The sequence below is a fragment of the Pleurodeles waltl genome, chromosome 10 (assembly GCF_031143425.1).
Source record: "Pleurodeles waltl isolate 20211129_DDA chromosome 10, aPleWal1.hap1.20221129, whole genome shotgun sequence".
In the NCBI taxonomy this organism is placed as follows: Eukaryota; Metazoa; Chordata; class Amphibia; order Caudata; family Salamandridae; genus Pleurodeles; species Pleurodeles waltl.
Genome location: NC_090449.1, coordinates 401,265,337 through 401,280,100, shown reverse-complemented (window position 1 = coordinate 401,280,100; position 14,764 = coordinate 401,265,337). Strand labels below are relative to the sequence as shown.

The 14,764-nt window shown below is 44.1% G+C and overlaps 1 protein-coding gene across 2 annotated transcripts in view; it reads right to left on the bottom strand.

Annotated features, from left to right (window-relative positions):
- The window catches only part of CRAMP1 (cramped chromatin regulator homolog 1), a 982,369-nt gene that overhangs the window by 466,797 nt on the left and 500,808 nt on the right, over positions 1-14,764 (bottom strand). For both annotated transcript variants that reach the window (XM_069210635.1, XM_069210634.1), the window contains exons 12-13: positions 10,193-10,374; positions 8,066-8,134 (exon numbers count right to left, since the gene is read on the bottom strand). In XM_069210635.1, coding sequence (XP_069066736.1) covers positions 8,066-8,134; positions 10,193-10,374 — 251 coding nt within the window. The remainder of the gene's footprint in view (positions 1-8,065; positions 8,135-10,192; positions 10,375-14,764) is intronic.

Below are 14,764 nucleotides of genomic sequence, written 5' to 3'. Positions count from 1 at the left end.
TAAACGCTTGAATCTCGCTTACTCTTCTTAGGGAAGTAATGGCGATGAGAAATGCCACCTTCCAGGTTAGGAACTGTATGTCGCAGGAGTGCATGGGTTCAAAAGGTGGACCCATAAGTCTAGTTAGGACAACATTTAGGTTCCATGAAGGAACAGGAGGTGTTCTTGGTGGTATAATTCTCCTAAGGCCCTCCATGAATGCTTTAATGACTGGTATCTTATATAGGGAAGTTGAATAGGTAGTCTGCAGGTATGCAGATATTGCTGCAAGGTGTATTTTAATGGAAGAGAAAGCCAGGTTAGATTTTTGTAAGTGAAGCAAGTAACCCACTACATGTTCTGGAGTTGTGTGTAATGGTTGTATTTGATTAATATGGCAGTAGCAAACAAACCTCTTCCATTTACTTGCATAGCAGTGCCTGGTGGATGGCCTTCTGGCTTGTTTTATGACTTCCATACATTCTTGGGTAAGTTGTAAGTGTCCGAATTCTAGGATTTCAGGAGCCAGATTGCTAGATTCAGCGATGCTGGATCTGGGTGTCTGATCTTTTGGTTGTGCTGTGTCAACAGATCTGGCCTGTTGGGCAATTTGATGCAGGGTACTACTGATAGGTCTAGCAGCGTTGTGTACCAGGGTTGCCTTGCCCAAGTTGGTGCTATCAATATGAGTTTGAGTTTGTTTTGACTGAGTTTGTTTACCAGGTAAGGAAGGAGAGGGAGAGGAGGAAAAGCGTAAGCAAATATCTCTGACCAGTTCATCCATAGGGCATTGCCTTGGGACTGTTTGTGTGGGTATCTGGATGCGAAGTTTTGGCATTTTGCGTTCTCCCTTGTCGCAAACAAGTCTATCTGAGGTGTTCCCCAGAGTTTGAAATAAGTGTTCAGAATTTGGGGGTGAATTTCCCATTCGTGAACCTGTTGGTGATCTCGAGAGAGATTGTCTGCGAGTTGATTTTGGATCCCTGGTATAAATTGTGCTATTAGGCGAATTTGGTTGTGAATTGCCCAACGCCAAATCTTTTGTGCTAGCAGGCTTAACTGCGTGGAGTGCGTCCCCCCTTGCTTGTTTAGATAATACATTGTTGTCATGTTGTCTGTTTTGACGAGAATGTATTTTTGAACTATCATTGGTTGGAAAGCTTTTAGTGCTTGAAAAACTGCTAGAAGTTCTAGGTGATTTATATGCAGTTTTGTTTGATGTACGTTCCATTGTCCTTGTATGCTGTGTTGATCGAGGTGTGCTCCCCACCCTGTCATGGAAGCATCCGTTGTTATTACGTATTGTGGCACTGGGTCTTGGAAAGGCCGCCCTTTGTTTAAATTTATGTTGTTCCACCACAGAAGCGAGAGGTAAGTTTGGCGGTCTATTAACACCAGATCTAGAAGGTGACCCTGTGCTTGTGACCATTGTGATGCTAGGCACTGTTGTAAGGGCCTCATGTGCAGTCTTGCGTTTGGGACAATGGCTATGCATGAAGACATCATGCCTAGGAGTTGTAGTACCATCTTTGCGTGTATCCTTTGTGTTGGATACATGCGTTGTATGATGGTGTTGAGATTTAGAATTCTTTGTGGACTTGGAGTGGCTACTCCTTTTGATGTGTCTATTATGGCTCCCAGGTATTGTTGTACCTTGCGCGGCAGAATTTTGGATTTTGTGAAATTGACGGTGAACCCTAGTTTGAAGAGGGTTTGTATGATATGATTTGTGTGATTTGAGCACTGTATTAACAAATGGGCCTTGATTAGCCAGTCGTCTAGATATGGGAACACATGTATTTGCTGCCTTCTTATGTGTGCAGCGACTACCGCTAGACATTTGGTAAAGACTCTTGGTGCGGTTGTTAATCCGAAAGGCAGTACCTTGAATTGGTAATGTATTCCCTTGAATACAAACCTTAGGTATTTCCTGTGCGATGGGTGTATTGGTATATGGAAATAAGCATCCTTGAGGTCTAAAGTTGCCATGTAGTTGTGTAGTTTTAGCAATGGCAATACTTCTTGTAGTGTGACCATGTGAAAGTGGTCTGATTTGATGAAAGTGTTCACTACTCTGAGGTCTAGGATTGGTCTCAGCGTTTTGTCCTTCTTTGGTATCAGAAAGTACAGTGAGTAAACTCCTGTGTTTATTTGTGTGTTTGGCACTAATTCGATTGCATTCTTTTGCAATAGTGCCTGCACTTCTATCTCCAGGAGATTGGAATGGTGTGTTGTCAAATTTTGTGCTTTTGGTGGTATGTTTGGAGGGAACTGTAGAAATTCTATGCAATAACCATGTTGGATAATTGCTAGAACCCAAGTGTCTGTAGTGATTTCCTCCCATGCTTTGTAATAATGACTTATTCTTCCCCCCACTGGTGTTGTGTGGAGGGGGTGAGTGACATGTGAGTCACTGTTTAGTAGTAGGGGTTTTGGGGCTCTGAAATCTTCCTCTATTCCTCTATTTCTAGGGAATTGCCCTCCTCTATATTGTCCCTGAAAACCTCCTCTATACTGTCCCTGGTAACTGGACGGTGTTGCTTGTGAGGTGCTGGCTTGTGTGCTCTGACCCCGAAACCCCCCTCGAAAGGGTGTTTTACGGAATGTGCTGTAATTCCCTCTGCTCTGCGGGGAGTAGAGTGCGCCCATGGCTTTGGCAGTGTCCGTATCTTTTTTGAGTTTCTCAATCGCTGTGTCCACTTCTGGACCGAACAGTTCTTTTTCATTAAAAGGCATATTGAGAACTGCTTGTTGAATCTCTGGTTTAAATCCAGACGTTCGGAGCCATGCATGCCTTCTGATAGTTACAGATGTATTAATTGTCCGTGCAGCTGTATCTGCAGCGTCCATGGAGGAGCGGATCTGGTTGTTGGAAATGGTCTGTCCCTCCTCAACCACTTGTTTTGCCCTATTTTGTAAGTCCTTGGGCAGATGTTCAATGAGATGTTGCATCTCGTCCCAGTGGGCTCTGTCATAGCGCGCAAGTAGTGCCTGGGAGTTCGCGATGCGCCACTGGTTTGCAGCTTGTGCTGCAACTCTTTTACCAGCTGCATCGAACTTGCGGCTTTCTTTATCTGGGGGTGGTGCATCTCCAGATGTGTGAGAGTTGGCCCTTTTCCTAGCTGCTCCTAAAACGACAGAGTCTGGTGGCAGCCGTGTAGTGATGAAAACCGGGTCTGAAGGAGGCGCCTTATACTTTTTTTCCACCCTTGGTGTGATTGCCCTACTTTTGACCGGCTCCTTAAAGATTTCTTTCGCGTGCCGGAGCATACCAGGGAGCATAGGCAGGCTTTGGTATGAGCTGTGGGTGGAGGAGAGTGTGTTGAATAAAAAATCATCCTCGACCTGTTCTGAGTGGAGGCTTACGTTGTGAAATTGTGCTGCTCTAGCCACCACTTGAGAATACGCGGTGCTGTCTTCTGGTGGAGATGGCTTCGTAGGGTATGCCTCCGGACTGTTATCTGACACTGGGGCGTCGTATAGGTCCCATGCGTCTTGATCTTGGTCACCCTGGCTTATGGTGGTGTGAGCTGGGGAGTGTGATGGAGTTCGTGCTGGTGAGATGTTAATCACGGGCGGAGGAGAGGGTGGTGGGGTAACTCTTTTCACCACTTTTGGTTGTGGTGTCTGTTCAGTTTGGAACTCCAACCTTCTCTTTCTTCTAATGGGGGGAAGGGTGCTTATTTTTCCTGTCCCCTGCTGTATGAAGATACGCTTTTGCGTATGGTCCACATCAGTTGATTGTAGCTCTTCCTCAAACCTATGCTTTTGCATTTGGGAGGTTAGCGAGTGCTCTTCTGTATAAGAGCCTGAAGCTGGGTCGCTTGCAGTTTGTTTCGGCACCGAAACCTTGTCTGCGTGTTTTTTCGGCTCCGAGGTGACTTTTTTCTTTTTCAGGGCCGAAACCTCTCGGCGTCTATCTTCTTCGGTGCCGCTGTCTCGGCGTCGAGCCGTGTCCACACCGGCATCTCGGTGTCGAGGCTTGTCTCCAGCACTTTCTCGGTCCCGAGAAGGCTGCGTGCCAGTGTCTCGACCGGAGTCGGACGATCTCGGCACTGTTTGGGCCTTTTTCGGTGCCGACGGTCGGTCACCGAATTTATGGGTGGAGCCATGGCCTGACGGCAGTGGCGTCCCCTGGGCCTTGTAAATCTTCCTCTGTGTGGTTTTCGACGTCTTACTCACGGTTTGTGTATCGTCGAATCCTTCGGAGTCCGATTCTTGGATCGAGAAGGTACCTTCCTTTTCCTGCTCCTCGAACTCTCGGTGGGCTGTCGGCGCGGACGCCATCTGAAGTCTTCTGGCTCGACGGTCTCGGAGTGTCTTTCGGGACCGGAACGCACGACAGGCCTCACAGGTGTCTTCACTGTGCTCAGGTGACAGGCACAGGTTACAGACCAAGTGTTGGTCTGTATAGGGGTATTTATTGTGGCATTTGGGGCAGAAACGGAACGGGGTCCGTTCCATCGGCGTTCTTCAGCACGCGGTCGGGCCGACCAGGCCCCGACGGGGGATCGAAAAACTACCCCGAAGGGCACCGGAGCTCTTCGATCTTCGATGCGGTGTTGAATCTAAGTACGCCGATCCCGAACGCAACAATACCGACGAAAATCTTCCGAAATTAGCTAATTTTCCGTTCCGAAACTCGGAGCGACAGGAACACGTCCGAACCCGATGGCGGAAAAAAAACAATCGAAGATGGAGTCGACGCCCATGCGCAATGGAGACAAAAGGAGGAGTCACTCGGTCCCGTGACTCGGAAGACTTCTTCGAAGAAAAACAACTTGTAACACTCCGGCCCAACACCAGATGGCGAGCTATTGCAAAACATGCGTATCTACAGCGACAGATGCCATCGAACACACAGCTAAGTAGTCGGTTGAGCATTGTTCCATAAACACAGCCAACACGTGTTTCATCAAAACAGGTGACATTTTCAAAGCTCCTTATGTAAACAGGCTCGGAAGAGGTAGAACTCTCGTCTATGAGACGGCAACAGTAAGTAGGGAGGTAAATTAAGTCGTTCACTAGTAAAATAAACAGGTTTATGGGTAAACCCTGCTTACTGTGACCATGGTAAGTCTCAGGCCTGGTATGAGGCGACCGCACCTTTGCAGGATTTTTGCAGCTCTAGTAAGTTGATGTGGAGGCACAGCCCGCTGATCTTAACCTCGTCCATATTGGTTTGAGGTGATACTTCTCTGTCCGAGGAAATGAAAGTTGACTCTTCCTCCTACAGGGAAATCATATGCCATCAAGTACAAATTAAAGAGGTTCTGTAGCAGCCCTTGGGTGTAGAGTTTGGTTAATATGGTGCTTTCTAGGGATGTGGATGGTGTTGGCCTATTCTCCAGCCTCCACCGCGAATGGACTGGGAGGTCTGTTGGTGCTAAGGCAGGTATTGACACTGTCTCTGCAGACATCCTCTACCGAAACCCTGAGTGGTACAGTTGTGGAAACTGCAGAAAAGGCAGGCAGTGGTCTGGCTCTCTTTAGATTTCTCTAAGGCCGAGTCAGCCTTTGCTTCAAACATTTTCGAGTCATCAAAGGCCATGTACAGGATGGACTGCTACATGTCTGACTACAAGCCCGTGGAATGAAACCAGAAATGGCACTGAAGCACCACACTGGTTCCAATTTTCCCACACAGACAGTTGGTCATGTCCAGATCTGAGCAGATGGTATGCTTTACCATGTCTTGACCATCTAAGATTAGGAATTATAGGGTTTGCCAAATCTGTTCTGGGACAGCTGGCAATACGTCTGCCACCTTTTCCTACAATGTGTGTGAGCACATTCCCAGAAGGCATGAGGTGTAAAATGTACTGAGTGTGAAACTAATGCTGGATAATGCTTGTTTTGGTGCTGGAGCAGAAAGTTGGGGTCTCCGGGGACAGGTCTATGCTGTCTCGCCATTAGTCTGCTGACTGGAGGGCAAGATCCTGGTTTTGCCCAGGTGCCACCGAGAACTTCAAGAAGAGCCTCATTAAATGATAGCAAGGGTTCTTAAGCTGGTCTATGCTGGACGAAGGACCTTATTTGGCTAATTTCTTTGGCTTCCTGCATTGGGAGAGTAAGGCCAAGAACTTTCTCTCCTGATCACTGTGGTAACGGAGGAGTAATCTTCAGGAGCCATAGCCTAGTATGGCAAGTATACCCCAATGTCTGTTGAGATGTCTAGTCCACTGACAACGTAAAAGCCTTCAAAGATATCCCCTTCTTCATAAACATCACCTTCATAGTCATCATCATCATATTGTTTCCAGGATGGAATGAGCATAATGTCACTGTCCAGTTGGCTGGGGTTGACCTTCTGAGTCTGTCAAAACTATACGATTTCTATCAGGAGCCGAGGCTCTGGCTGGTGGCATCGGATGTTGGGCCAGGGCTGGAGTCGACAGCTCAGGGTTCATAGAAGGAGCTGACCTCAAACAGAGGTTTACTGGCAAAGTCAGTGTCAGGGAAGAGGCTGCTGACAAGGGTCTGAGTGTCAGCAACCTCAGACCCTTGGGGCTTAAAGGCATTCCAGTGGGATCAGCTGAGGTACTATAGGTTTTGGTCACAGCTTCTTGGAGCAGACTCATCTCGTCTGCTGTTGCTATCAGCTGAGGTAGGAGGTCAAAAGCCAACCCTTCAGGAAGTTGCTACATGGCACAGTTCTGCAGCCTGGGGGTACTCGGAGCACCAAGCAACAATGAATTGAGTAAGTGCACTGATGTTGATGATCCATGTTTGGACTTTTGGTGTTTCCTTTGCAGCTTTGATTTGGAACACTCACTTGAGCAGCTTTGAAAAAGTTAGCTCCCACACCTTAGATTAGGACTGCTTCCTCCTATAGCGTTTGGTGAAAGAAAATATGGCTGTGCAGTCATGGATGGCATTAAAGTTCATCCTTGCACATGAAGGACCCACCTCAGAGTTGTGTGAGGCTCCAAGGCACCAGAAGCAGATGTGTGCGTCTGTCAACAGCATCTGCCACTGACAGTCATAACACTAATTAAATCTCGTTGTTTTGGGGCCCACTGCAGACTACCAGGAAATAAATTTCTAAATTTGAGGGAAATACGTCAAGTAGACAGATTGCTAGCTCTGGATCCATGATGGATGAAAGACTCGTAGAGAAAGGAACCAACATTAGCACCTAGAGGTGATGCAAATATGAGGGCAAGACGTCACATCCGGGATAAAACGTATCTGACGTGGTGTTGTATGACACCATCTTACAACACGTGAGTGAGCAACTGAAAAAGATTCCGGATCCAGACTTGTGTCTGGGAATATTCACAAGGTGATGAGTATCCCTATTAGTAAAAGCAGGAGCAAGCATGCTTAAAGCAACACATTTCAAGTGTTTTAGAATTCAAGGCTACAAATTAATCTGGTGTAATTTATAATGTATATATTTTCTCAAGGCACTATGCTGTTGGCAAAGTTCACCACCACTACGTCATACTATTCAGTAAAAAGTAGGCGAATGACCCCCAGCTTTGTCTTGCAATGTATTAAAACATTTGAATAAAGCACTCTTGCTTTTTAATCCATTAGCAGTTCTGTAAATCAGACAGAGTCCTGATAGTGAGAGGTAATAACGAAATTAGAGAGTGAGTCGGAGTGCAATAGACAGGCTATTTATGCTTAAAACAATCTAACTTAAGTCAACTGGACATACTGGCAATGGGAAGACACTATGGGCCTGATTCTAACTTTGGAGGACGGTGTTAAACCGTCCCAAAAGTGGCGGATATACCACCTACCGTATTACGAGTCCATTATATCCTATGGAACTCGTAATACGGTAAGTGGTATATCCGCCACTTTTGGGACGGTTTAACACCGTCCTCCAAAGTTAGAATCAGGCCCTATGTACCCTGCATTACTTCTTGTTTAAAAAAAATATGTGCTTTTAATAATCACTGGAAAAACACTGTTTTTGTCCATTTGGAGGCAAGGCAGCAGGATAAACAGTGATAAGTACTAATTTCATAAGGTTTGGAAAACGCTGAGAAAACACCACTGAAATCCACAAAAATAAATGCTTAAAACAGGACAGCCTACATGTAACTGAGCACCAGTTCGCAATCCATCTCACCTGCACTACCAGGGGCTTCCTCAAGTGCCGGCTCCTTAACTTCCTCTGCTTTGGCAAAAAGAAATCAGACTGCAAAAATAAAGAAGATACAAAATGGTGTAAAATATAGCATCTTACTAATATACAGAGACATTTCTCAAGGTATGCATTGTTAAAACACAATGTGGAGAACTGAACGTGTATAAGATTGGAAAAGCGGACTAGTCAGTGACTTTCAATTTAAGTGGCACATTTTACCTATCCAATAACTTCTGAATAACAACTTATTATGAATGTCAAAAACCTGCATCCAAAACAGCAAAGAGATGCATCAGTCTTTAAAGGGAAAAAGCTGTGTACCCCTCAGCACAAATAGAAGAGGCAGAGGCTGAACAAAAGATGGTATACTTGGGTGTTATGTCACAAAGTTTAAAGCTGGTGTTTTTCCGCCACCCACGGTATACTCTCCATTTCAAGCTGGCGCTTGCTTTATGCTACCATGTTGTCTAGTATGATCATACATTTTAGTAAATTTTGGATAGGCTTCAAATTGAGTACAGAGCATTTCAGCATCAATGCCTTGTTAACAATTTTTTGATCTGCAAGTATAGACAGGCCAACTGTGCCTGATCAGCCAGCTTAGACTAGAGGGTGAAGAAGCCACTCAAGACAGTGCCAGCCATTCAGTATTCAGCTGAAGCATTAAATAAGCAAATTAATGTTATCCGTCCTAAAATATGAGGAAATGTTATAATATTTATTAACTTCAATGCTCCTCCTGCTGCATTTATACAAATAAAATAGGCTGCTTCACAGCTTGGTTCATGTAGAGGAACACGGTGCGAGGAACAGTCAATGTATGAAAAAGATGTAAAAAAAACTAATTTGGAAACATCAGAAAGACTGAAGTCTGGGTGAGAGGCTAATCAAGGAGACCAGAGGAAAACAGGAAGTTTATATGTAAGAAAACAGAGGTTTGAGAGGAAGGAATAGGGAAAATTCTAACAAGCTAAAAGAAAGTGTTAAGTTCAAGCAGTAAGCAACTGATGTGTTATTCCCTTATTTAAACCAGGGTTGTGAAAACTGCACAAAGCATGGTTTGCAAGTGAGAATGCATTTTTCAATGTGACCTACGTATTAGAAGGTTGCACTGCAAATTGCCCAATCTCAAGGTGTCAAAATTGACATACATAATGAACATTAAATAGGTGACCCCCCCCATGAACATGCGCAAATGCAGGGATAGTGATCTGAAACGGACAGAAGGTGACCAACAAACCTGCGTTTGCTTTCCCAAAAGAGAAAAGAAGTGCCTTAAGGGATGAGGGGGAAAAAAAAAAGAAAGTTTCCTATTTGGGACACATGTGGGCAGTGGTCCATTGCTTGCTCCCACCTAAGGCCATCGAGAGCAATTACAAAAGAGGAAGCTCTAATGTCAGGCAGCAGAAAGAATGAGTTCAACAAACTGCCATTGAGATCTCAAAATGAAGGATCACGTAGTTTGCTGACAAAAATGATAATCTCTGAAAACCATCAACAAAAGATCTTTATGCAAGTGTGGGATTCCAAAGAACAAGATAACTTCAGTAACGCTCTTTCTGGTAGAGACTATATATTTACCTGAAAACATGTTTTTTTTTTTTTTTTAAATAAACAATTAAGGGAAATGCTTGTTTTAAAATGCAAAACGAAAGGGAAGAAGTTGCCGTTAAAAAAGGACATTAATAATGTTAGACGGACACTGAACCTTCAAGAATTGCTAACGCTGCAGCTTCCCACAATGCACTGCAGGGACAGACAGTCTGGTTTTGAAGGTGAAGAGGTACAGCAGTGAATGGATCTAAAAAACGGTTCTAACAAGCCTTAATATCCGTAATAGTAAAGATAATACTTACCAAATCAAGGACATCACCTAATCATTAAGAACTACTAAAACAAATATGTAATGCTTTTTATACACTACGTACATTCATTATCTTGCCATCATATTTCAAACTGGTAATGACCAAAGTTTGGTGAAAGCCTGTCTGTGTTCTTATTTACTGGTTACACTGGGCAAGCCTAAACTTATGGCCAGCAAAGTTTCTGCTTCCATGTCTCAAAGGTATGAAACCCATCGTGGACCTTCAGTCCCACTACCTCACTTACACTGATTGTGTCCAAGTGCTGTCGGAGGTTCAACTCAGAATCTTTGTTGGAGGAAAACAGTTTCCCATGCCGGCTGTTTGGAGGCAAAGTTGTGGGAATGGCAAACAGACCACAATCTCCATCACTGCTTCCAGATACAGGGGCTCCAGAAATCAGCAACGATCTAGAGGGATTCCGTAATACTAAGGAGGGAAAGATAGAGAAGGAATAGTTACTTTTGTGTGATCTTAGTTCAGTTTCAGAATCAAGTTCAATAATCCTCCCACAAAACCATTATTCACATTTATATTGAAAGAATATGAAGACAGAAATAAGAGGCATAAATAACCATATTAAAATTAAATTTCCTTAATGGCTATTAAAAATTGATCTATACAGCTAGCTTCTGCCGCTGTCCTCCTTGTATTGAATACATTGTTCAATTGAGGTTTTTGTTAATACTCTCACTTTTAAACTTTTGTGCTAAGCAAGAGTCATTTAATAAGGAAGAATAAATGTCAAACCAGCAACAGAATCATGTGAAAATCCATCTCCTCTTTTTAACAAGGCCTTCAAACTGATATACAAAATCTTTCTAGGTAATCTATGGTTGGGAGAGAAAATTCCAAATCTCACGACACCAGTTGCCTGCCAACAGATTCTACGCAGTTCAAACCAATTAAAGTTGAAAAAGTGCATCTTACTGGGGAAGGTGGTAGGCTGAACAACTGCTTTACACGTCAACCTTCTAAATCTATTCTAATAAACAGTCTTGTCTAACACTCCGACATTTCCACAATACAAATGAGAGGAGTTTGTCCTGAAATGATTTTAGCAATGGACCTTAGAGAGGCCCCAAACATCATATGGAAGTGCATTAAGTCAGTTGAAAATAATTGTGCAAAATGTGTATTCCACATTTGTTTCTTCTTAATGGTTAAGAAACAAATGTGAAAATACACACTTCAAATGAGAGCCCGATGCTATTAAATACAAATCGGCTTTTTGGCAATGCTAAAATCCAAACCTATTTTGTCAGGCATGAATGGTTAATTTATTTTGGAAACTTTTTTTCCAGCTACCACAAATTGCCCTGTGGAGGAGGAGTACCGTCTATTTTAACTAAGTTGTTTGAAAAAAGAAAACAAAGCAAGTCTTTAGTGTCCAAGTAAAATCAGCTAGTCAAAAGACAAAAAGGACCAAGGTTAACATAGATCTGTCTATGCCCATTTTTCATATAGTTAAGTAAAGTAAGTTTAACAGTAAGATCCACCTAAATCTGAAACCATTTAGACAAATGAAAAAAACAGTACATGCAACAGTCTTGAACAAATATTAGAACTGCTAAAGGTGAGTTCCCACTTGCTAGTATTTATTTAAAGGTGTCTCATTGCCGTAGAAGGTGCTAAGATATTAGCATACGAGGTTCCAAAGTTTTGCAGGGAGAAGTAATATCCGAGACGTGAATCAAGCTTGTGGTAGGTGAACTTGTACTTATTCCAGCATATTATGAGATATATAGTTAACAGGTAGAACATACAAAGTGCTCAGTCAACACGTGTTTCACCCTCTATGGTGTGTCCACCAGGGCTTTCTCAAGGCTATGGGAAATGAGAGTAAGTAAATTAAGAATGAGAGTAAAAAATAAGAAGTCATATAGACCAATAAGCACCGAAAGGTGGGTACCCAAGATCTTAGGAAAAGGGCCATGCTATACCATCAGACCCAAAAGCAGTCAGCAGAAGATTGTAGCAAAAGGAAATACCCATGTGAAAAAATGCAGTTGCACTAATTGGTTCCCAGAAGAGAAGTAGAAAGGATCAAGAAATAAATGTAAACTATTCCTTTCATGATATCAAAATGGAAATGTTGAAAAAGGAAAGGATAAACCACCGTGCTGAGTGAGAAACTTGATGAATACAATCAAGCAATGGATGCAGTGATAAGTAAAGTGGTGGTGCTGGCACCCATTATTCAGCAATTAAAATATAACGATGAGTGGACTAGAAAGTACACAACTATAAAGAGTAATAATTTATTCCTTATTATTGACAAACGTGTATTTAAAGTCAAAAGGAAATGAGAACATACCATGGAAATATATTCAGCGCCAGCTATGTAGAAGAATTCAATATATTTAATAAAAGGTAGTCAATCTGCAAAAAAAAAGGAAGAAGCGACAGCGCTAAATGTAATTATCTATTAAGGAAACTGTAAGAAAAACAGGATGCTGCTCATATGAAGTCTAAAAGCAAGTGATCATCAAGTTTTAGCGCTAGTAATAAGGGAGTGAATCCTCTGTCTAAATTGTATTGGGAATTGGTTTATCCATGATTGGCATATTTGATTTAATACTAAGTTTGTAGTATTGTGTACCAGTTGTGCCCAAGGGCTGTAAATCAAGTGCTACTAGTGGGCCTGCAGCACCAATTGTGCCAGCCAAATGAGTGGCCCTGTCAACATGTCTCAGACCTGCCACTGCAGTGCCTGTGTGTGCAGTTATGACCTTACAATTGCACCCATTTACCAGGCCCAAACCTTCCTTTTTACTACATGTAACTCACCCCTAAGTAGGCCCAAGGCAGCCCCATGAGGAGGGTGCAGTGTATTAATAAGGTAGGACATGTATTGGTGTGTTTTACATGTCCTGATAGTGAAATACTGCTAAATTTGTTTTTCACTATTGCACGGACTATCCATTAGGGTAACATGGGGATAGCCTTGAAATATCTTGTAAGTGTAATTTCCCGTTGGAAGCAAATAGAGATGTGGAGTTTGGGTTCTCTGAACTCACAATTTAAAAATACATTTTTGGGTAAAGTCGATTTTTAAATTGCAAGTTTGAAAATGCCACTTTTATAAATTGGGCATTTTCTTGCTTAACCATTATGTGCTTCTGCCAGGCTGTGGAATACACGTTTGAGTCAGAATGACAGTTGGGCTGTTTGTGAATTCACCCTAGAAAGTCACACAAAGGGAGAGAAGGTGTACCCTGCATATCCTGATGGGTCTTCCTGGGCTACAGTGGAGGGAGGCGCTGACACTTGTACCTGAATAGGGCCTTGTCTGTACCGAAACAAAGCAGTCACCAACCCCCTTGAGTGTGTCTGGGGCCAGGGCAGGAAATACTTGGTCTTGTGCACTACAAAGACTTTACTCTGAAATTTGCCAACATCAAAGGCAGAACTGGGTATGAGTACTGGACCTCTGACCTCACAAAGTTAGAATCCTTCTGGACCGAGGACATTCTGCCAGGAAGAAGAATTGGAAGCTGTAGGAGGGACTGCCACTCTGCCTGTTTTGATCTGCTTGCCTGCTGCTTCTGTCCTGTGAGTGAAAGTTCTGGACTTTGCTTTCTACATCCTGCTGCCAAAGGCTCTCCAAGGGCTTGGACTGAGCTTGCCTTCTGTTATGAAGTATCAGGGATATCAAAGGATTTATGCTAGCATCTGGGCTCTCTTGCTGAGAGTGTTGTCACCCTTTGGTGCCAAATCCAGTCTGTGTGCCCTTAGGAGTGAGTTCTGATGCAAAGCAGAAGAAACCAAGTACATCTACTCCAGAGCAACTTCAGAACCAGTGCCGCGGTCTGCAATGGAGCTGTGGTCCCTGCTGAGTGCAACAACCACGACCGACACCACAAGCCTGATGCTGCTAAAACGTCTCTAAAGTCCTGCCACAGCCTGAGCCCAGAGTGCTGTGTCACCGAATTCCCTGACACGGACTCCGCCACAGCACCTGGGGCACCATGGTGTGATCGTGACACTGTAAAGTCGACGTCTCACGTCTTGACCTGCTGGATTCATCAGCCCTGCCAGATCGTAAGGAATCAAGGCCTCATCACCGACGCAGCATCACCTCCGCTGCAACCTTAAGGAACCAACACCTCACCTCCCTTGCCTCGCAGTAAGGAACAAATGCCTCACCTCCCGGCAGCAGTTATAAACCAACGCTGTACTGGCCCCAGCAATGTCGCACCTCCCCGACACTGGCCAATGTTTTTGTTTCCTCATCATTTTCCAAGGGCACTGTACCTAGGGTCCATGCAACTCCGTGACAGACCTGTCACTCTCTCGTGAGTGGCATCGGACTGTTGGGAATGACTCAGTGAAGACGTTGTGATAGCCCCAGTTGGAGCTTTTGTGTTTCTAACTGCTTTACTGAGATTTAATCATTAAAAATTTGTATCTTTATTTGTGTATATTGGATTATTTCGTTTTGGTATTGTTTTACGGAGATAAATATTGGCTATTTTTCTAAAAGGGAGGAGGTGGTGGTGTGTAAATACTTTACACATTGCCTCTGAGATACACCTGATCAAAGGGGCAGGAGCCCTTTAAACTCTGCTCGCGCTCCCGCCGTCGCGGGAAGCGCGTTGTTTTGGACACCTGATCAAAGGGGCAGGAGCCCTTTAAACTCTGCTCGCGCTCCCGCCGTCGCGGGAAGCGCGTTGTTTTGGACACCTGATCAAAGGGGCAGTAGCCCTTTAAACTCTGCTCGCGCTCCCGCTGTGCGGGACGCGTGCGGGCGGCGCCCGGGCGAAGCCTGGGCCAAGGGCAGGCCCGTCCTTGCCCGTCATTGCCAGGAAGAGGCAGG